At 35.6% G+C, this 21,934-nt stretch overlaps 2 protein-coding genes across 2 annotated transcripts; one reads left to right on the top strand and one right to left on the bottom strand.

Annotated features, from left to right (window-relative positions):
- Positions 1-1,205: 1,205 nt before the first annotated feature.
- Positions 1,206-2,844, top strand: LOC111407272 (gibberellin 2-beta-dioxygenase-like). Its single transcript, XM_023036655.1, has 3 exons — positions 1,206-1,724; positions 1,807-2,155; positions 2,380-2,844. Exons 1-3 carry the CDS (start codon positions 1,321-1,323, stop codon positions 2,632-2,634), a joined length of 1,008 nt encoding a protein of 335 aa, XP_022892423.1. The 5' UTR covers positions 1,206-1,320; the 3' UTR covers positions 2,635-2,844.
- Positions 2,845-18,756: 15,912 nt separating this feature from the next.
- On the bottom strand, positions 18,757-21,832 carry LOC111407271 (calcyclin-binding protein-like). The gene is made up of 6 exons (XM_023036654.1): positions 21,733-21,832; positions 21,496-21,650; positions 19,986-20,153; positions 19,403-19,642; positions 19,267-19,326; positions 18,757-19,123 (listed from the first exon to the last, which is right to left on the bottom strand). The coding sequence occupies exons 2-6, from the start codon at positions 21,610-21,612 to the stop codon at positions 19,019-19,021; spliced, it is 690 nt and encodes a 229-aa protein (XP_022892422.1). The 5' UTR covers positions 21,613-21,650; positions 21,733-21,832; the 3' UTR covers positions 18,757-19,018.
- Positions 21,833-21,934: the final 102 nt, after the last annotated feature.

Genomic DNA, 21,934 nt, shown 5'->3' with positions numbered 1-21,934 from the left:
TTTAAAATACAATTTTTTCTAAACTCATTTTTTATATATATTCTTCTAATAAAATAATTTTTTACGGGCCGTTATTTTTCCTACTTCTAATCACACAATATCTAAAAATATTATTTTTCACAAAATTTATTCTCGAAAAATTACATCGTACATGCCTATGCCTTAGATGTGTAAGACGCAATACAAATGGTATTTGATCTGTCTCTTTAGATGAATTACATTTGGAATGAAATTAATTCTCTAAAAGTGACTCTAACCAGCTAGAATCAGTCCTCTCCTTTCGAGTTTGCACTTCATGGAAGTATGAGCACAGAGTTTACTATAAAGTACTCACTTTTAATGAGAGATTATTTAAACTTTGAACTTGGAATAATGATACATATTTTCATCGATGTTAGAGCATCAATTTAGACGATAATATATGATAAATTCAATTACATAGATAAGATATGATTTCATTTAATGAATTTGTAACTTAATATCACATATATTGTCACCTAAATTGAAGTTAAATACGAGTGGGATTAATAACATAACCCTTTAAATATCTAACGACAACAATGGTAGGAACAAGTAGTTCACGTGTCCCAATCGTTCATGTAGTCACTAGTGTTTTGTGTTGGGTCATGTTAAGGACGTGTCCTAATCACACATTAGTAAATGCGCAATATTAAATATTAATAACTATAACAAGATCCAATTTCTCCTTCAAGATTAAGCCAATAATTGATGCGCCAAGTCTACTTTTCATTTATTTTAAGTTCCTGTATAGTTTAGCTAAAATTGTTTTTTTTTTAAATAAATTTTGAAAAAAGTCGATGAAGTGCGTCATTGAAAACGTGATAAAATTATAAATTTTACGAAATGTGGAATTGACAATGAATTAAAAAAAACTTTAGAAAGTGGAAGGCAAACAAACATAAATGTAAATGATTTACTATTTGTTGGATTCAAAATAAACTCATTATAATATATTATGGTTCGAACATAGTTCGGTAATTATACAATTTGTAGAACAAACTTTTCTCTAAAATGCCTTTTCTCAAGATTTTTAATCTCCATGGCTACGTGTCGACACTGGAAGAACTTAAACCTAAATGTGCCCCCACATCTGATTCCGTTCCTAATTTTTCATTTTTCCTTTTTCTTTTTCCTGGTAATAAAAATCTTTGTAATTTCAACAAGAACTTCCCCCTTGATTGTATAAATTGCCAACCGAGCACTCTAAAGCCAAATATATATTCGCTTCCTTCCTCTTCATGCATTAGCATTTTGTCAATTTAGACTTTTCCTCCGCAGCCCTCCTCTGCCTACGCCGCCATGGTAGTGTTGTCTCAGCCAGTTGTTGAAAATTTTGCTCACATCAAAACATGTAAGCCCACCTCTAACATTTTCACTGAAATTCCAGTAGTAAGTCTCTTAGACCCTGATGCTAAAACCCTCATAGTCGAGGCCTGCAAAGAATTTGGATTCTTCAAAGTGATCAACCATGGAGTTCCAACGGAGTTCATAGCCCAACTAGAAGATGAAACTGTAAAGTTTTTCAATTTACCACTGCCCGAAAAAGAAAAGTCGGGCCTTCCTAATCATTTTGGCTATGGTAACAAAAAAATCGGCCAGAATGGTGATGTGGGTTGGGTTGAGTATCTTCTCTTTAGCACCAACCCTGAACTTTTCTCCCCGAAAGGAAAATTCATTCTCCCAGGAATTTCAGAATCTTTCTGGTAAAAATTTACTCTCAGTTTATAATCTATTTTTTCTTGCATGGTAAAAAAATGGCCTTCAACCCTTAAAACGTATTTGCAGGTCTTTTGTGAATGAATATGTGTCAGCAATGAGAAATATGGCATGTGAGGTACTGGAAATGATAGCAGAGGAACTGAAAATTGAGCCAAGAGACATTCTGAGCAAGCTGTTAAGAGATGAGAAAAGTGATAATTGTTTCAGGCTAAACCATTATCCGCCATGCTCAGAGCTTCAAGCATTGAGTGGTCGAAATTTAATAGGTTTTGGAGATCATACAGACCCACAAATAATATCTATAATAAGATCTAACAACACATCAGGCCTGCAAATCGCTCTGAAAGATGGTACATGGGTCTCAGTCCCACCTGATCACTCCTCCTTTTTCATCAATGTCGGCGATTCATTGCAGGTAACCTCTAACGATGAAAGTGTGTATACATATATAATTGACATTTTCAAAATTTTACTAGTTTATAATTAAAATTTCTTTAATAGTAATTGTCAATCAGTTCATTTAACTTTATGTTGCTTTCTTTATAGGCATTATTCTTTCCCTTTTTCGCAATAATTTCTGTGAAACAGACTTCAGAAAATTTTCTATTCGTGAACTTGAGCTCATGACTTGGTGTGCAGGTACTCACCAACGGGAGGTTTAGGAGTGTAAGGCACAGAGTTTTGGCTGGCAGTTTGAATTCTCGAATTTCCATGATTTTCTTCGGAGGACCACCTTTGACTGAAAAGATTACACCTTTATCATCAATAATGGAACAAGGAGAAGAAAGTTTGTACAATGAATTCACATGGTACGACTACAAGAAAGCAGCCTACAAAACAAGATTAAGTGACAACAAGCTAGGGTTTTTCGAAAAATCTTTTGCCCATAATTAATAATCAAATTCAAAAAGAGGTCTATTGAATATGTTGACCCAAGGGACTTGCCATAGGAGGAAAGAAATATGTTTTTATTTTCTTACTTTAATTTCATCACCTTATTTTTCTTTTTGTGTTTAATTGTAATAACTGTCCCTGTCTACTATTAGTGCAAATGTTATCTGCTCATGTCATCTTGTATAATATTTCAGAGCAATTCTCTTCTCCTGACCGCCTTAAATATGGATGGTGTCAAATGAGGCTTGCTACACTAATATCTTACGTTCACAAAATTATTCGTAGTTTTACGCTTTATATGAAAAAGATATTTTATAAGGGTGTGATAATACGCTAACTTGTAACATATTTAGACCTCTAAATGTGGATGGAATTGAATAGAGACACAAGTACTTAACATACGTAACTTCTTGCAATATATTAAATAAGAGACCATCTATAAATAAGAGTAAACATTAATTGTATAATATTTTAAGAGCAATTTTTTTACATGATTTGTAAGAAACATTAAAGAGAAATTTCTTCGCCTAACTCCTTCAGTGTGGATGGTATGAAATGGGATTGGCAATTTCTTAAGTCGAAAAATGCAGGCATAATTACTCAAAAATATTTAAAACATAAGTAGAACCTAATTGAACTGACCAATTTAGATCCGATTTAGTTTAATTGGTTCTAGTACTTTTGCCAACCTCTACGTCAAAGGGACACATTTCAAGAGTGTTACATACTATATTATCATATTAGAGAGAAATTTCTTCGCCGAACTCATTAATTATGAATGGTGACAAATGGAGCAGGCAATTTCTTTCGTCGACAAATACAGGCACAATCACTCTATATTTGTAATTTATAGCGGAACGCATTAAAATGCAGGTGCAATATGTACAAGTGTTATGTATTCTAATACAAAAAAAATAATGCTATGGACTTCCACTAAAATTACAATCCCAGTCTAAGTGGCGCCAATAATAGACTGAATGAAATGTAAAATTAAATGATTTATTTAATTTCCTTTATCATTTAATGCCACGTTAATGCCACCTAGATTGGGGGATTACAATCCCAGTAGGACTAAATAGCATTACTCAATACAAAAACGACTACGTTCTATTACTGAGTTCCCGAGGTCATCAATGGCTTACCGTTCGTATTATAGTCGAAAGTGAATTGCACACGCTGGTGTCAAGAGAAAAAGGTCTACACATACAAAGAGGTTTGAAAACTTTTAACGAGTGCACTCTACACATTCTCTCGGCATATATACAATCTTCATACATATAGATTACTCTGATGGATGATTTGTTGAGTCCAAAGGCAACGCAAGATTGAGATTTAATGACAATAATAAAATATTTAAGATCGCACCACAGAAACAAGATTAAAGTAAAGTACAAAAAAGAAACTAAGCAAAGGAACGATGAATTTTATTAAACTCGACAATATAGAGAGAATAATATAGGATAGCAATAATCCTTCTACAAAAACTGATAGATGAGCCTTTAATTTATAGGAGCCTAATGGAGTCCTAAAAGGAAAGAAATTAGATTACAATTAAGAAAAATCACGTAAAAGGGAAGAAAAATTTCGGAGCCTAGATTTTATTTCCTTAATTTTGGATTCAATTGATTTTCCAAATCTCATACGTAATCTTGAAGAATCCAAAGCCTAATTTTGAGGCACACCTTTAACAATCTCCACTTTTGACTCAAAATTTCGATGCAACGAATGAAACTCCAAGATTTCAAATCCATCTGCATTGGAATGAACTGGCCAATCTCCTCAACGTAATAACTAAAACTCTCCATCACCAAACTATCATTCTATACACGGCGTCCACAAGTAACACCCGAACCCAAATCCCAGGTTCCCAAAATTTCACCGAAGAATTACTATTGACCAAATAGGGCCGAAGCACACTTTGTAGCAGAAATCATACCAAGTGCTTGATCAGAATGTCCCTTGTCAGAACTGTCAACTTCAACAATCCCAAAAGCATCACAGACATCAATAACACCACTGTACTTACATTGCATGAGTCCATCCTTGACATTTGAACACAGTGCAACTGCTGAAATTGATGGCAAAACGGAATCACTAACGCTCCCATGAGAAATGTTCTGAACCGACACAGAGCCTATCACAAGAGGTACTGCACCAAACTGAATATCCACCACAGTACTGAACTTGTCCAGATGTCTCTTAACTAGTTCTGCGTTCCCATACAAGATGTACAATTGAGACTTCTTCCATTCCTCCAGTACAATACGGACACCCCTTCGGACCTTCAAGACTCCACCTCCACTAGAGAATTTATATTATTTTGCATCCAGGGTACTCAGAGCTTTGTCAAGTCTGGAACATGGCGAACCTGATCAAGTGTTCTCACCGTCCCATCTTGTAGCCTCAATTTGACCCGACCGATTCCTGCAACTCAATAAGATTGGTTGTTTCCCATGACAACTCCACCTTACTTCACCGTCTCATATGTCTGAAACAAAACCCTATTGGGACACATATGATACAAACATGCAAAATCCAAAATCCACTCCGAGGTTTGGATTCCCCATCAGATACAACCAACATTACATCTCCATCATCCAAAAAACTCTCAACAATGTTAGTCTCGTTACCTGATTGCTCTACATGATTTGCATGTAAATCACCTATACCTCACAACTTGTCGCAATCTTTCTTAATGTGTTATTTCCTTTTGCAGTAATAACAATACAAATTGATGTACCTCACATTCGATCTACCCCTCCGTCGATCACCATGAGTAACCAGAGCATCCCACCCCTAGATGTAAGATCTCCAATCAACAACTTCATCTTCTTCTTTGAGAACAGGACATCATATACCTCCTCAATGATCAGCGTGTCACGACTATACAATATAATATCACTAAATGACGAAAAAAACTGGGTAGCGAACACAACAGGATCAAGGCCAGATCCTCTTCATTATATTTTACCTCCAATGTCTCCAAATCCGCAACAATCTCTTTGAACACAATAAGATGGTCCTGTAGTGACCTTCCTTCCGCCATGCGACGAGAATACAACTTCTGCTTTAGAGTCAATTTACTCGTCAAACTCTTTGTCATGCACAACTGCTCCAGCTTGAGCCACAAAGTAGCCGTCGTCTTCTCATTCAAGACATCCTGCAGAATATTGTTGGATAAGTAAAGATGAATTTGCACTAGAGCCTTTGGATCCCTCCGTTGTTTCTCTTCCATAGACAAATTTGTTGGCATCTTCTCAAAATCCAGCAAAGCATTGTCAAGATCCATTTGCGTCAACACAGCTCTCACCTTTACTTGCCACAGTGAAAATCTTGTATTACGATCTAGTAACGAAAATTTACGCTTCAACGAATTCATCCTTGAAAAATCTCAACCAAATCACGAAAAACCTCCAATTCGTGTTCTAATACCACTTGTTGAGTCCAAAGGAGACACAAGATTAAGATTTAATGACAATAATGAAATATTCAAGATCGCACAACGAAATCAAGATTAAAGTAATGCACAAGAAAGAAACTAAGCAAAGGATCAATGAATTTTATTAAACCCGATAATATGGAGAGAATAATACATGACAAGAATAATGCTTCTATAAAACTGACAAAGGAGCCTTTACTTTATAGGTCACGGCCATAACCCTAATAGAGTCCTAAAATGTAAGAAATTAGGTTACAATTAAGAAAAATCACGTAAAAGGGAAAAAAAAACTCGGAACCCAGATTTTATTTCCTTAATTTTGGATTCATTTGATTTTCCAAATCTCACACGTAATCTTGAAGAATCCAAAGCCTAATTTTGAAGCACACCCCTTAACTTGATCCAGTAAATTACTATAGTGATTACGAGATAATTTCAAAAGGGTGTTGGCTTGGAAAGTTTCAAACCTTTCTTTTCTTTTACGAAGTCGAAATTTTTTAACACAAACTTGAAATTAATTCTTCTTCAGTACTATTTATTCTAGAAACACATGTTCGTTCAATGTTTCTTGATACTTTTTTAATTTGTTCTCAGAAATATATATTTTTTGTATTATATATTTTCTCGCAAAAGTTAACATGTCTTAGAACACTTTGAAAATAAGAATATATAATGCAAGCAATTGAGATAAAAGTTTTTCTTGAACTTTAAAAAGAATCAGATTGTGTCAATGTAAAAGCAAAATCTCTTAAAAGTATCATTTTGGGCCCGTAAGACAAGTACTTTTAAAGAATGAAAATTTAAATTTGAAATTAAGAAACATTTGAACATGTTTGGATAATTTCTAGAAATAGTTTATTAAGGAAACTTCTTTAATAAACTCTTTTACAAGAAGAAGCAAGAAATAAAAATCGTACCAAACAGACCCTATATGATATTGAGCAGAAGACTAGCTCATTTCTCATTATAAAGAAATAGTAAATACAAAATTCCAGCTAGCAAGCAAAGCTTTTTATATTTCTTTGTAATCGGAAAAGAATATATATTGGGAGTTGAAACATAATTTATATTCGGATTTTGCATCAGCAGAGCATGCCTTAGATTTGGTCCAATCCCACTATCTAACAAGAATCAATTCTCACAAAATCGACCAACTATACTTCAATGTCAACATCAAAAAATTTGATCCGCTTAAGTAAAGTGGGTTCAGTAAAAAAAGTGAATAAGAATGACTTATTTTCATGTACCAACTTTTTTCAGCATAAAAAGGCAGGATTGAGTTTATAACTATCCAAATCTTCCATTTCTTTGAAAAATTCAATCACAAAATTATGGGCCTACATTTAACATTTATTATGCCCCGTTTGTTTCTCATTATTTGCCCATTAAAATGAAAAATATGACCGTTATTCATCATATTAAGCCACCATATTTGACTTTCTATCTCTTGTGTGGGGTCCGTAACGGTTATATTTTTCAATTTCATTTTTACATTAATGTGTACCAAACAAAGATCATAATGGAGAATGCAATTTTGTTTTTTCTTTTCATTTTCATTTATTTATTTGTTTATTGTATTCCCGTAAGCACTAGTTCAATGAACGCAGCCATTTTAAAATTCAAATAATGATTATCATTTTAAATAATTATAAACGATAAACAATCCTATCCTTCATTAACAATGGCTTTATAAAATATATCATTATATAAAATTTGATCTATATTATTTTTATATAGTCAAGAAATGATTCGACATGCCACTTGTAAAATAATTATTTAGACTATATATTTTAATGAAATAATCAACGTCTTTGGTAACATTTTAAGTTTTTTTAATTTCCTTTGAAAATAATGTTGTTAAGAAAAATATTTCTTATCACAAATAATTTGAAAGAAGTAGCGTACGGTGTATATGTGCCCAACTAGGGACGAAATTAAAGTCAATAACTTGTTCGTGGAAAAAATCACTTTCAAGGAAAAACGAAAGTAATTAATTATTTTGATTAAATTAAATTAGTCAAAAAAAAAAAAAAAATCTAATAGGTATCAACGTAATCTAATCGTATTTGCTATTAACTTGCTGCCCGTTATATTTGTCAAGACTCATAGATCCTACAATCATGTACTAGTAAGAAATTCTAGGTAAAGTGATTCCAGATTCTCTATTTCACTAACCTAAATAAAAAATTCTCGATATGAACTTCAATCTTACATTTATTTATATACATGTGTATGTATTATATAATAATCATCTCTTTTCTTTTGCTAAAGTCGAATCGTAAATCCCACTCAAATATATAGTTGCCTACTTTCAGCACCGTTTTCCAAGTTCGAAATTAAGAGTCTAGAAGAACTAACAAGAGATTCTTTCGTATCTGGCATCAATTTTTTAAATTTCACTTTACTTCATACTTATTTCAATCACACATTTTATCAGATCTACAACTTTTATTAAATTTTCGACCACATATTTTATCAATATTTATTAAAAATTTAATTTTTAGCCAATCCAAAAAGGAACAAAATCTTCTAGATGGATTTCTCTATATGAAAATCTAATGGGGGTCGCATTGTGGAATTGCAATAGTTTGGATGGTCAATACAAACTCTTTTGATTATGATTGCCGATTAAGTGAATCTTCCAAGACACTATGATTTTAGAGTGCAAATGGAGAGGACCAACAAGTTAATGGGATGTCATTTTCTCTTACAAACTGATTGCTTGTTCAAAGTGGAAAGCTAAATTGAATTTTGATAGAAAGCGAGCCTGACATCGACTAGCCACCGCTACTAATTTTGGTGTTGACATAGTGCTCTAATCTCGAGTTGATGACCTAATTACCAAAGAACAGAATAAATAATGCATATTTTAGAAGCAGAATATAGAAACTGTAGATATTTTTTAATGTTAATACTTTCTTCTTCTTTTTTTATCAATTTTTTAAGCATTAATCGGAAAAGGATAAAATATTTATAAAATAAGCTTTATTCTTATAAATACTTGCGTGAAATGACCGGTTGTAATGAGAACCGAACAATTCTTATTTTATTCAAATGGTTTTCAAATAAGAAGAGTTCGACTTACAATCGACAGTTCCTTGTTTTTCAAGTTAAATAACCACTCAAATGAGATTTTTAATATATAATTAGTTTTTATTAACATTTAGTACATAATGTCTTTGATTATGATAATTATTTTATTGGTGCATATAATTGCACATATAGAATTAGAGCATACATGGATGGCAATCGGGCTCGAGCCACCCGTGACTCGGTTCGAAGCTTGGGCCGAGCCTCAATTTGGGGTGTCGGGCAAAGCTCGAGCCAGCTTGTGTGGCTCGCCGACTCGGGTTCATGAGCCTATATTTACAAAATATATATATTTTTTAAAGGCGGCAATACGCTGCTTTCTAAGGTAGCGTGCTGCTACCTATTTTAGGCAACAACATGTTGCCTTAAAAAAAGGCAATAGAGGTTGCCTTCTTTATTATATAAAGAAAAAAAAAATCAAAACCAAAATCGAGTGTGCCCGGCTCAGTTCGGAAATGCTCGATTCGAAAGCTTGGGGTCAGCCTAATTTTTTTGGCCGAGTAGTTCGGGCCCAAAAAAAAGCTCAATCATTTTATCCAAGCCTCGAATTTTGACTCACGAGCCGACTTGACTCGGCTTGACTCCTTGACATCCCTAAGAGCATCTATACCATGTCAACTCTCGTTATATGACGTATAACATGTCATTGGTTGGCTACAACGAATAGATCTTAGGTCTCATTAGCTTGGCCTAGCCATGGACTCACTATTTTATGAATAGATATGATTAAATAAAAGAGTGGTCCCAAACTAAAAATATATATTAAATAATCTTTGATTGAATGATGTAAGCGGCTAAGCTGGGAATGTACTCATGAGCCAAATGATCAAGTTCTATTCCCTACTTCTGAATAGACGTTGTTGAAATAATGCAGTGATCTCTAACTTAAAAATAAAATAAAATAAAATATAGGACATAAATTAATTTGGTAGATCGACCATAAATTTGCACGTGAAGAAGAATTTTATGTTGACTTTTATTTGGATTTAGGCGATCTTTTTTGCATTCATCGAACCTCTTCCACAATTATGAATAAATAACATTTGACATTCTCTATTATGATGTGACAAACCAAATTTTTGTTCTTGTATTACAAATTCATTGTAGGCCCTTGTTGTGGAAGTTAACTTTTCAACAAAACGAGATATTAATATTCTTAATCCTGCTTTAATTATGCTTGACAAGTTTAATTAAGTTCAATGGATCAAATTTATTGACATTGACAAATGATGTTTTATGTCGATGAAGAATCAAAATTTGTATAATTCAAGTCACTCATTGAACTAGAAAGGGCCCAATAGGCTTGATCAAATTATGAGCTCAAATGGAATTTGGATCATTTTTGGTTTAGTTTGGAAAATACTGTGAGATCAATTTTCTGTTCGCATACAGAAAGAAATATAATTCACTACCCTTCGGAAAAATAAAATCAAATCAAATCAAATTATCAAAGAAATTGTTGACATCAAAAAATGTACTTTCGGACGGCCAACAGATCCCACAAACCTCTCACGTCCAAACAAACCGTATACCTGCACATTAGGACAAACCGTTAGACACACATAACTTTCTCCGGTGGGGGTGGAGCCGGCGGCATGTACTCCGACAGTCAAGTCAGTCGGGGAAGAGGTGTATTAGTGTGAGAGGGCCTTTAGCGTGAGTCCCAATATAAAATAAAGGGGGCCAAATTCAGGAAAAATCGTGAATATAGAGCAAAGTTATAAGGTATCAAAGTCTAAACTTACATTACCTTTGAATGACATTAAGTGTGAGCTTTTATAGTATGAGGTGGCGAGTGTTGGCCGTCGAATGAGAGGGCACGTGGCCCTATCCGTGAGATTGCAACTTCCCATCATGGGCATCATTCAATCATATGACTTAAATGGTAAAACCAACTTGCCTTCAACAATTCATAGCTTGCGGTAGTTGATTCGACCAAATAGGTTGGCTGCGGCGACGGTGTCAAGGGTAGTCAAATCAGTAGTCGCGTCATTAGATTTGATTTAAAGTATCTTCTGCCAATTAATCTTTCTTAGTCTCGACTCTCTTGTTGTAGCTCCCGCGTGATGGTTTATCCCTACGGGTTCGGCTGTTGTGAGGTCGGATAGAGAATGGGTTCGGCTCATGGGTCCATCTGCCACATGGCACGAGTTTGTGTCATTGTTGGAAAAGGTATAACAATAGTCCCCGAAGTCCGAGTATGGATATTTATGTAATGCGTGGACTTGAAGATTAGGAGAAAGGAAAAAGAGCGCGGTATAACAATAGTCCCTAAAATCTGAGAATGAATATTTATATAATGCGTGGATTTGAAGTGTTTGAACTTTTAAAGGACGAGGTGATACCATGGGAAAAAGCTAGGCTATTTTACTGGGTGGAGGCCGTAGTGAGGATTCGAAAGGGAGAAGTGATACCACGGGAAAAAGCGAGCTTGCTTGGGTGTTGATATTTACTACCACTGATTACTATGATGTCGCTTGGACTTCCCAAAGAAGGGTGTTTTATTTTCAAAGTATACCGTCAGACGCGTGTCATGATTTGATCCGTAGAAGTTGAAGCATCAGATATAACGAACGGTGTGGATGTGATCGCAATGTGGGCGGCTAAGATCTACGAAATCCAACAACTGAAAATGTGTGTGACTGTCCTTAAGAAGGACTACTCGCTTGGATGCTCAGTAGTTGACATAAGTCGTTTAACTTTGTGCGCATGGTGTGTTTAATGAAGGATTTTGCAATCAGGGAATTAGGTGGGGAGTTGATGTAATGAATTCCTTATTTTCGGAAGATGCTATGGAGCGTACAAGTCAGGAAATTGCTGGATATATGATGCGGGCTTTTCAAATTTATGGAAATCGAAATGTAGTTTTACTACAATCTTCTTTGAAGGCCCCAAGAGAAACATGAGGTGCTTGGGTTCCATGCTGGCTCGTAAAATTATGTTGCAATAGTGTGTGATCTCACCTAAAATGCCTTCAATGGCACTATGTGGATCCCTAGGTCTAGCCTCCCCTAAGCAGCTAAACTATCTATCTGCCAGGTCATAACTAGGCAGAGTGTATTGTAGCTACAATTTTGAGTTTCAACATGGTCCTGAGGGTCCCATAGGCATGAGGGTTGCTGTACATGGAGGATGTATCTCAAAAGGAAGAGGTCCAGCGACTTGCGTGTCTGATGTAGTTGTACTGTGTCATATTTTTGAACTACTTGTAACTGCTTTTTGTAATGTAAAAAAAAAAAGGAGGGGGGGGGGGGGGGGGTATGAATTGCATCGAAACAAACGAGAGTTGACACGCACACGAGTTTACATAAGAGTACTGTACAATAGTGAGATCAATTTTCTGTTCGCATACAGAAAGAAATATAATTCACTACCCTTCGGAAAAATAAAATCAAATCAAATCAAATTATCAAAGAAATTGTTGACATCAAAAAATGTACTTTCGGACGGCCAACAGATCCCACAAACCTCTCACGTCCAAACAAGCCGTATACCTGCACACTAGGACAAACCGTTAGACACACGTGACTTTCTCCGGTGGGGGTGGAGCCGACGACATGTACTCCGACAGTCAGGTCAGTCGGGGAAGAGGTGTATTAGTGTGAGAGAGCCTTTAGCGTGAGTCCCAATATAAAATAAAGGGGGCCAAATTCAGGAAAAATTGTGAATATAGAGCAAAGTTATAAGGTATTAAAGTCTAAACTTACATTGCCTTTGAATGACATTAAGTGTGAGCTTTTCTAATATGAGATGGCAAGTGTTGGCCGTCGAATGAGAGGACACGTGGCCCTATCCGTGAGATTGCAACTTCCCATCATGGGCATCATTCAATCATATGACTTAAATGGTAAAACCAACTTGCCTTCAACAATTCATAGCTTGCGGTAGTTGATTCGACCAAATAGGTTGGCTGCGGCGACGGTGTCAAGGGTAGTCAAATCAGTAGTCGCGTCATTAGATTTGATTTAAAGTATCTTCTGCCAATTAATCTTTCTTAGTCTCGACTCTCTTGTTGTAGCTCCCGCGTGATGGTTTATACCTACGGGTTCGGCTGTTGTGAGGTCGGATAGAGAATGGGTTCGGGGATTTTGATCCTATAAGTAACTGAGCATAGCAGGTATAGAGATCATAGTTGTAGTAAAAATCAATATTTAATCAAAGGTTCTTTTTCAATGGTTGACAAGTGGTCTCAACTTGCTTTTGTGACATATTTTCTCTACTTTTTTTAAGTATTGCTACTCTTGGTAAAAAAAATAAAAAATAAAAAAATTTTGTTCAAAGACCTCATATTAACTAGGTGAATTGTGTTTAAGGTTTCTCATATTAATTAGTCGCTTAGGACCTCAAAGTTCTGAGAGCCGACCCTATGAAGTATCATATGTACAAGTTAAACAAATTTGATGTGGACTCGAATAATCATAATTTCTGCTCTGTAGAGCTTTGTAGATAATTTTTTAAACTTCATTTTACCGTAGATTTTTCAAAATGAATTTCTTTACGCTTATTGGTAATTGTCTTCGACTGTCTTTCCTAATAACTAGGATAATTCGAACCCCTGCTTCCAAGAGGATTGAATGTGATAGCATGCACCATTTTCTGATCTTATATTGATGTTTTGATTATCGAATAAATAAAATATATTCAAGTTATATAATGGAGTATCATGCCTAATGGATCAGTTCAAAATTTTATTGTGTTTAACTACTAAGTTAGGCAAATAACTTTATAAGTAAATTCATTTTTACTGACTTCGCGGAATGGTTTATTTTTTTAAATTAAACTTACTTTATATTTAGGTCAAAAGAGAAATCACATGCCAATTCAAACTCACTCCATAATGGGCAAAACATCCAAATAAATCCCTAATCTTTCTTCAGAAAACCTTATTTCTAGTAAAGAATGCAAATGGTTTTTTATTTCTGTTATGCCTTTTTCAACAAGGGCACGAACTCGTGCCATGTGGCAGATGGACCCAGGAGCCGAACCCTTGTGGATGAATCCCTTATGACCAAATCCATTCTCTATCCGACCTCACAACAGCCGAACCCGTAGGGATGAGCCATCAAGCGGGAGCCACAACAGGAGAGACGAGACTAAGAAAGATTAATTGATAGAAGATCATTTAAATCAAATCTAATGATGCGACTGCTGATTTGACTACTCCTTGACACCGTCGTTGCAGCCAACCTATTTGGTTGAATCAACTACCGCAAGCTATGAGTTGTGAAAGGCAAGTTGGTATTACCATTTAAATCATATGATTGATTGATGCCCATAATGGGAAGTTGTAATCTCACGGATAGGGGCTAGGTGTCCTTTCATCCGACGGCCCACACTTGCCACCTCATACTATAAAAGCCCACACTTTGATACTTTATAACTTTGCTCTATATTCACGATTTTTCTTGAAAACGGCCCCTTTTATTTTATATTAGGACTCAAGCCCTTCCACACTTAACACACCTCTTCCCCAACTGACTTGATCGTCGGAGTACGTGCGGGCGGCTCCACCCCCATTGGAGAAGGCCAGGTGTGTCTAACGGTTTGTCCTAGTATGTAGGTATACGACTTGTTTGGGCATGAAAGGTTTCTTAATCTGTTGGCCGTATGAAGGTACATTTTTCGAGGTCAACACGGTGAGCCAGTTACAGGTAGTCAAAGTCATGATAGGACTTCAAAGGAGAATAGGCATGTCATTGTCGAAGCGAACCAGTTATAAGTAGTCCAAGTCATGATAGGACTTCGAGAAGAAGAGGTGGTGCCATCGTCGAGGGGAGAGATTTACACTTGGTTGAAGTCATGATAGGACTTCGAAGGAGAATAGGCAATGCCATTGTCGAGACGAACCAGTTATAAGTAGTCGAAGTCAAGATAGGCCTTCAAGAGAAGAGTCGGTGTTGTCGTTGAGGCATCGCCTCTTCTCCTTCGAAGTCCTATCATGACTTCAACCAAGTGTAAATCTCTCCCCTCGACGATGGCACCACCTCTTCTTCTCGAAGTCCTATCATGACTTGGACTACTTATAACTGGTTCGCTTCGACAATGACATGCCTATTCTCCTTTGAAGTCCTATCATGACTTTGACTACCTGTAACTGGCTCACCGTGTTGACCTCGAAAAATGTACCTTCATACGGCCAACAGATTAAGAAACCTTTCATGCCCAAACAAGTCGTATACCTACATACTAGGACAAACCGTTAGACACACCTGGCCTTCTCCAATGGGGGTGGAGCCGCCCGCACGTACTCCGACGATCAAGTCAGTTGGGGAAGAGGTGTGTTAAGTGTGGAAGGGCTTGAGTCCTAATATAAAATAAAAGGGGCCGTTTTCAAGAAAAATCGTGAATATAGAGCAAAGTTATAAAGTATCAAAGTGTGGGCTTTTATAGTATGAGGTGGCAAGTGTGGGCCGTCGGATGAAAGGACACCTAGCCCCTATCCGTGAGATTACAACTTCCCATTATGGGCATCAATCAATCATATGATTTAAATGGTAATACCAACTTGCCTTTCACAACTCATAGCTTGCGGTAGTTGATTCAACCAAATAGGTTGGCTGCAACGACGGTGTCAAGGAGTAGTCAAATCAGCAGTCGCATCATTAGATTTGATTTAAATGATCTTCTATCAATTAATCTTTCTTAGTCTCGTCTCTCCTGTTGTGGCTCCCGCTTGATGGCTCATCCCTACGGGTTCGGCTGTTGTGAGGTCGGATAGAGAATGGATTTGGTCATAAGGGATTCATCCACAAGGGTTCGGCTCCTGGGTCCATCTGCCACATGGCACGAGTTCGTGCCCTTGTTGAAAAAGGCATAACAGAAATAAAAAACCATTTGCATTCTTTACTAGAAATAAGGTTTTCTGAAGAAAGATTAGGGATTTATTTGGATGTTTTGCCCATTATGGAGTGAGTTTGAATTGGCATGTGATTTCTCTTTTGACCTAAATATAAAGTAAGTTTAATTTAAAAAAATAAACCATTCCGCGAAGTCAGTAAAAATGAATTTACTTATAAAGTTATTTGCCTAACTTAGTAGTTAAACACAATAAAATTTTGAACTGATCCATTAGGCATGATACTCCATTATATAACTTGAATATATTTTATTTATTCGATAATCAAAACATCAATATAAGATCAGAAAATGGTGCATGCTATCACATTCAATCCTCTTGGAAGCAGGGGTTCGAATTATCCTAGTTATTAGGAAAGACAGTCGAAGACAATTACCAATAAGCGTAAAGAAATTCATTTTGAAAAATCTACGGTAAAATGAAGTTTAAAAAATTATCTACAAAGCTCTACAGAGCAGAAATTATGATTATTCGAGTCCACATCAAATTTGTTTAACTTGTACATATGATACTTCATAGGGTCGGCTCTCAGAACTTTGAGGTCCTAAGCGACTAATTAATATGAGAAACCTTAAACACAATTCACCTAGTTAATATGAGGTCTTTGAACAAAATTTTTTTATTTTTTATTTTTTTTACCAAGAGTAGCAATACTTAAAAAAAGTAGAGAAAATATGTCACAAAAGCAAGTTGAGACCACTTGTCAACCATTGAAAAAGAACCTTTGATTAAATATTGATTTTTACTACAACTATGATCTCTATACCTGCTATGCTCAGTTACTTATAGGATCAAAATCCCAATAGGAAACCTATTACAACTATATTAAGGTATGTCTTTAGCCCAATTACTCTGAATTCCAAAGACTAGTCAATTTAAGGTTGGGAGAATTATCATTTTCCAGTTGTTTTGATGTGTTTCAACAGCTTTAATCTACCACTCGTTGATCCCTAGGAATTCAGTGATATTTCGAAGTTTTATACAAGCTCATCATATACAATTAAGGCTAGTGAGGATAGAGAATATTCTAAAGGAATGGAGGAAATTGAAAATTTCTTAAGTTCATTAATAGAGCACTAATACATTCATTACACTGAATTGAAGATTTAATAGAGTGGCACTCGACGGAGACAAAAAAAGAAAGAAAGAAAGAGAGAGTAATAAATAAAAATGTAACAAAGAAACTTAAGATTCTAACTTTTAGTACTCTTTATACAACATACATTTTATTGAATATAAAGCAGTAGAGATTCTCATGTGCATGTTCTTTTTCATAATAACTTGAACTGAAGATGAAGAGTATTATGATTAGCTCTAGCTAAACACAAAAATCATCAAGGATCAAAGAAAATGAGATAACGCTAAAGAAGGACAATTGAAATTATAAGAAGAAATAGAGTGGCTTATAAGAGACACTTCGAACAACAATACCCACGACTTTTATGTAAGGTTCTGCGAAATAGAAGTTTCTATTCCTACATTTCCAAAAAAATAAAAAAAAGAAACCCTGAAAAGCAATCTCAAAACGGTCGATCCGCCTACAAACCTAACCAATTAGCATCTTTTGCAAGAATTAGCAGCAACAAATAAGGGTAGTTTAGCACTAAAATGTAAAAAATTGGAAGACAAGAACGATAGGTTCCCACAAATAACAAGTGCAAAAATCAATGTCAAGTATTCCTCAATCCCATTGCAAAACTCTCTTACTCCATCAATGCATTTTAAATCTTTAATGAACACAACCGGGAGACAAATCTTTTCGGTGCTACTATACAACTTGTCAACTTTTGAACATCTCTTTTGCACTTAGGGGGCTCCATAGACATCAAATCTTGGATTTTATCAAGATTAGCTTTTATTCCTATGCAAGCAATCATAAAACCCAAGAACTTTCCCAATGCTTAGGGATAGCACAGCTCGGTTCTTTAACCCACGAGCTCGACTCGAGCTCGTGGCTCGTGGCTCGTGAAAGACGAGCCAAGCTCAAGCTTGGCTCGTTGTTCGAGGATGAGCTCGCGAGCCGAGCCGAGCTCACGAGCCACTCGCGAGCTCGTGATTTTTTTTTAACTTTGCACATTTTTGGACCTTTTAAAAAAAAAAAAAAAAAATTCGTGAGCCCTCCAAAATGGCTCGTGGACTCGAAGAACCAAGCAAGCTTGGCTCGTGGGATTGAGCCACCCACGAGCCAGATTTTGACGAGTTGAACGATCGAGCCGCTCGATCCATTTAACATCCCTAGGCGGATTGTGAATGTGCATAGGCCAAATTTTTCTCATAAGGCCCTAGGCGACGACCTAGTTGACCTTTGGCCAAGGCCAGCCTTTACCACTTCAAAAATTTCCAATCAACATGTTAATGAAGAGTTTATATCTGCTCGAAGCAGGTTTTACGAGTTCTCAATCTCAACTGTTTCGAAATAAGTTAAATAGTCAGACCAAGTTGTTGAAAGAAAAAATCCCACATCAAATATAGATAAAAACATAAACCAAATTATAAAAAATTAGACCTCTCCTCTTAACAAAATAAATTTTGGAAGACGAAATTTCAAGTCTAAACATGGTATCAAAGTCCTCTAACGAGCAATTCGATATTAAGACTCATTTTTTGAACATAAGAATTTCAAAATTAATTTGCTCAAAGGAGCCACCATCGTGCGATAGCATATTAAGAGATAAAATCACATATCGAATAAAGATAAAAGCAGAGACTAACTTGTAAAGAATTTGACTACCATTACTAACAAAATTGAACTTTTAAAATAGAAGCTCAAATTTATCATAGGTTTTATAAGTCCATTTCTAAATAAAGGACATGTAAGATGTGCATGTCACCGTTAATGTCAAAAGGAGATATCATTTGCACGGGATGACTAACATTTACCGAGACAAAAGTCCAGACGGATCTCTACCGACGAAATTCAAATACATTAAGACTTGAGAAATAACAAATTTAGACAACAGACATCAAAATCTTAACAATCTATACCCTCTAAGATATCTTCAAGGAAATCCCTTCAAAGAGTCGGATGATTTGCCTGATCTAGCATCGGTCCATGCTTTTGCAATTGTTTGTTTCATATCGTCATCACCTTCCTCGTACATGTTCTGCAATTGACAAAAAAAGTTCAGGTTGTAAGACGCAAATAGGTGGCAACATATGAGAAGATAAGAAGGGCATGTTTGTTCCAATCCACCCACATAAGCACAAGTATTCAACAAGGAAGTGATCTAAGAGACGAAGGTTATACCTTCATCAAGTCCATTATTCCAGCCATTGGATCCCGCTCTTTGTCCAAATTCGGCTTCATCTGTAACATCATCACGTGACACGTTAATATGAAACTTAATAATTTCACTAGTTAATTTTCAGCATTAAGAAATTACCTTATCTTCTTTGAAGTGCAAATCCAACCAGTTCCCCTTTGAAGCTTTAACTAAAGTGACAATGACCCTCTTCGGCTTTACTACCACTTTACATTTCTCGGGCACGATCTCCTTGTTTAATTTTGGTATGGCACATCGATAATTCTTTCCTTGGACATCATGGAATTTGATATCAAAAGAACTTCGTTTAAATTCAGTCTCAAGTTTCTCCTGCTCAACTCCCTCCAATGGAATATAAATCTGGCAAAAATAAACAATAAAAATACAGGCAATGAAATCATAGAAGAATCAGCATAGAACGAGACACGAAATTTTAACTTCTATGCCCAAAAAAAATAAAAAATGAGATGACCAACCACCAGCAACAGAAGAGCTTACAAATACACCAAAATGCAAATTTACCTATTATATGGCCACAGAGAATTACAAACAACAGACAAACTAAGGTATCTTCTTATAAGTAGATAAATAAGATCTAAAATAAACAACTTTATTGGTCAAAATGAAAATAATTTCTTATTTATAACATCTTGCACGTCATTAATGAAAATTACAAAACTTCAAAACTAGCATGCATCCGCACCTTCACTTGATCATTGTCCTGATCCCAGCTGAAGGACCCTAGAGGAACATAATTTAGTGCAGGGTTAGGGACCACATTTGGTACACTTGGTGTCGGTGTTGGCGTTGGCGTTCGGGTAGCTGAAACTGGTGGCTGCATAGCAGGTACAGAAGCAGCATCTATTGATAACTGCAAAATAACGTCAATAGCAAGTTAATAAATTAGTACACACTCCCACATGATAATTTCAACACATAGCATTGGAGGATAAGAAGTGGCCCTCAATTATATCTTTCAATTTTGGCAGCAGTTTCTATTCCCTATCCATTAAAATAAGAAATTAAACATTAAAGGGGAAGAAAAGAGGAGCTTTGTTCTCAAATTAGATTATTTCATGTCATATGACAACAAATGATTCACAAAGTACATACACACAAGCAAGGGGCTGCATGCTCCATGAGCTTGAGTGCTAATAAAGGAAGAGCGATGCTTGCTTTAATAAAGTTCTTAAAGCAATTAATCCATATAGAAATGAACAAGTAAAAAGTCAACCAAAGATGCTCACTGCTCTTTTTTGCACAATATGTAGTTATTCACCCGTTTTCAGTCCACTTCTAAGAACTGAAGAGGGGATGGAACCTACATTCATAGTGATATGTTCAGAGGTACCACGTCAATACAATATTCATTAAATACGAGTCCCCATATAATAATATCATGATTGGCGCATTTGCTTAATTGCGTTGATACTATTTAGTTTAGATTCCACCATCTAGGTTGTCCATAAGTCTGAATGAGAATAAGATAAAGGTACAAGGGTGAAGTTAGGGGTAAAAATATAAACTTAATGCCACGATGAAATTGGAACTTCCCATATACAAAATTAAGTGCAATGTTATTTAAAATCCTATCCAAGGAAAATCTGATAGAAAAGCCAATTCCACAATTGTTCAACAACTAACTAACTGTTTTGCAAGACAAGAATTAGTCACAACATGACAAAAAATAATTCATTTAGCCAATTTCAAATTTATTGGAAATAAGGCTTCGTCATTGACTACTGAAGGCTCTGCGTAGTCTCCAAGATTATCTGCTATTAAAACACGTTTGGATTTGAAATAATCACATTTCGTACCTTCCATTTTCCTTAGTCAAGGTTCCATAAAAGAGAACAAAACACAATGTAGTGATAATAATAACCACGAGTAGGAAATATATACTCAACTTTGATAAATAAAAGTAAAATAAACTCCTCAACTAAGCTTCTGATCGTACAATATTTTTTTCCTAGGATCATCAACGTCACATTTAATTCGAAAACAAAAATCATACACCAGAAGAGAAAATCTCCATTTCAGAAGACGAACCATAACTGCAACTTCTTAAAATAGCCATAAAATAAGCGCAATTAGCAAAAAAGAAACCCTCGTCATCAGCAGCAAAAGAAAAGGTCAAAAACACAGTCTTTAATTCCACATATTGAAAATACAAAAACCAAAAAAATGAATTAAAATGCCTACAGAAAGTATACCTTTTCCACAGTACGAATCTCGTTGGAAATAAGAGAGACAACACGAGGCCTCTTAGCGATGCTTTGAAGATGTTTCAATTCGTCCAAGTCCAGTGCCAATTCTTCACTGCTTGCCATTTTTACTTTCTCTGTCTCTTTCAATATCAATTCAATTCCTGTATATACTAGCAGATGCTAGTAAATCGATTTACATAATAGAATGGAATTAAGAAGAGAAAAGGAGAGACGGAATTGAACCTGCCCGTGAGACTGAGATACACTGGATAGGTACAGAACATGCTAGAAATGTAAATTCATGTTTTAGGGTTATTATAAAATCTGGTAAGAAGATTCTAGACTTAACACGTTCTCCAATGGGTTGTGGACTGGGCTACGCAGTCTTAATTAGGTTAATGATTTAGGCTTTTCGAAGATATGGGCCGGAATCAAGAACGTGTTA

This window comes from Olea europaea, chromosome 13 (assembly GCF_002742605.1).
Source record: "Olea europaea var. sylvestris chromosome 13, O_europaea_v1, whole genome shotgun sequence".
Lineage (NCBI taxonomy): Eukaryota > Viridiplantae > Streptophyta > Magnoliopsida > Lamiales > Oleaceae > Olea > Olea europaea.
The sequence above is the reverse complement of the archived record's forward strand: the minus strand, read 5'-3'. Positions and strand labels throughout refer to the sequence as shown.

What these genes read in the sequence shown, in the direction of transcription:
- LOC111407272 (XM_023036655.1), top strand. Translation starts at nt 1,321, where the DNA reads ATGGTAGTGTTGTCTCAGCCAGTTGTTGAAAATTTTGCTCACATCAAA. An exon ending in GGAATTTCAGAATCTTTCTG is followed by an intron (nt 1,725 to 1,806) that starts GTAAAAATTTAC and finishes ACGTATTTGCAG; the next exon opens with GTCTTTTGTGAATGAATATG. An exon ending in ATGTCGGCGATTCATTGCAG is followed by an intron (nt 2,156 to 2,379) that starts GTAACCTCTAAC and finishes CTTGGTGTGCAG; the next exon opens with GTACTCACCAACGGGAGGTT.
- LOC111407271 (XM_023036654.1), bottom strand. Translation starts at nt 21,612, where the DNA reads ATGGCAAGCAGTGAAGAATTGGCACTGGACTTGGACGAATTGAAACAT. An exon ending in AGGACAATGATCAAGTGAAG is followed by an intron (nt 19,643 to 19,985) that starts GTGCGGATGCAT and finishes TATTTTTGCCAG; the next exon opens with ATTTATATTCCATTGGAGGG. An exon ending in TGCACTTCAAAGAAGATAAG is followed by an intron (nt 19,327 to 19,402) that starts GTAATTTCTTAA and finishes ATGATGTTACAG; the next exon opens with ATGAAGCCGAATTTGGACAA.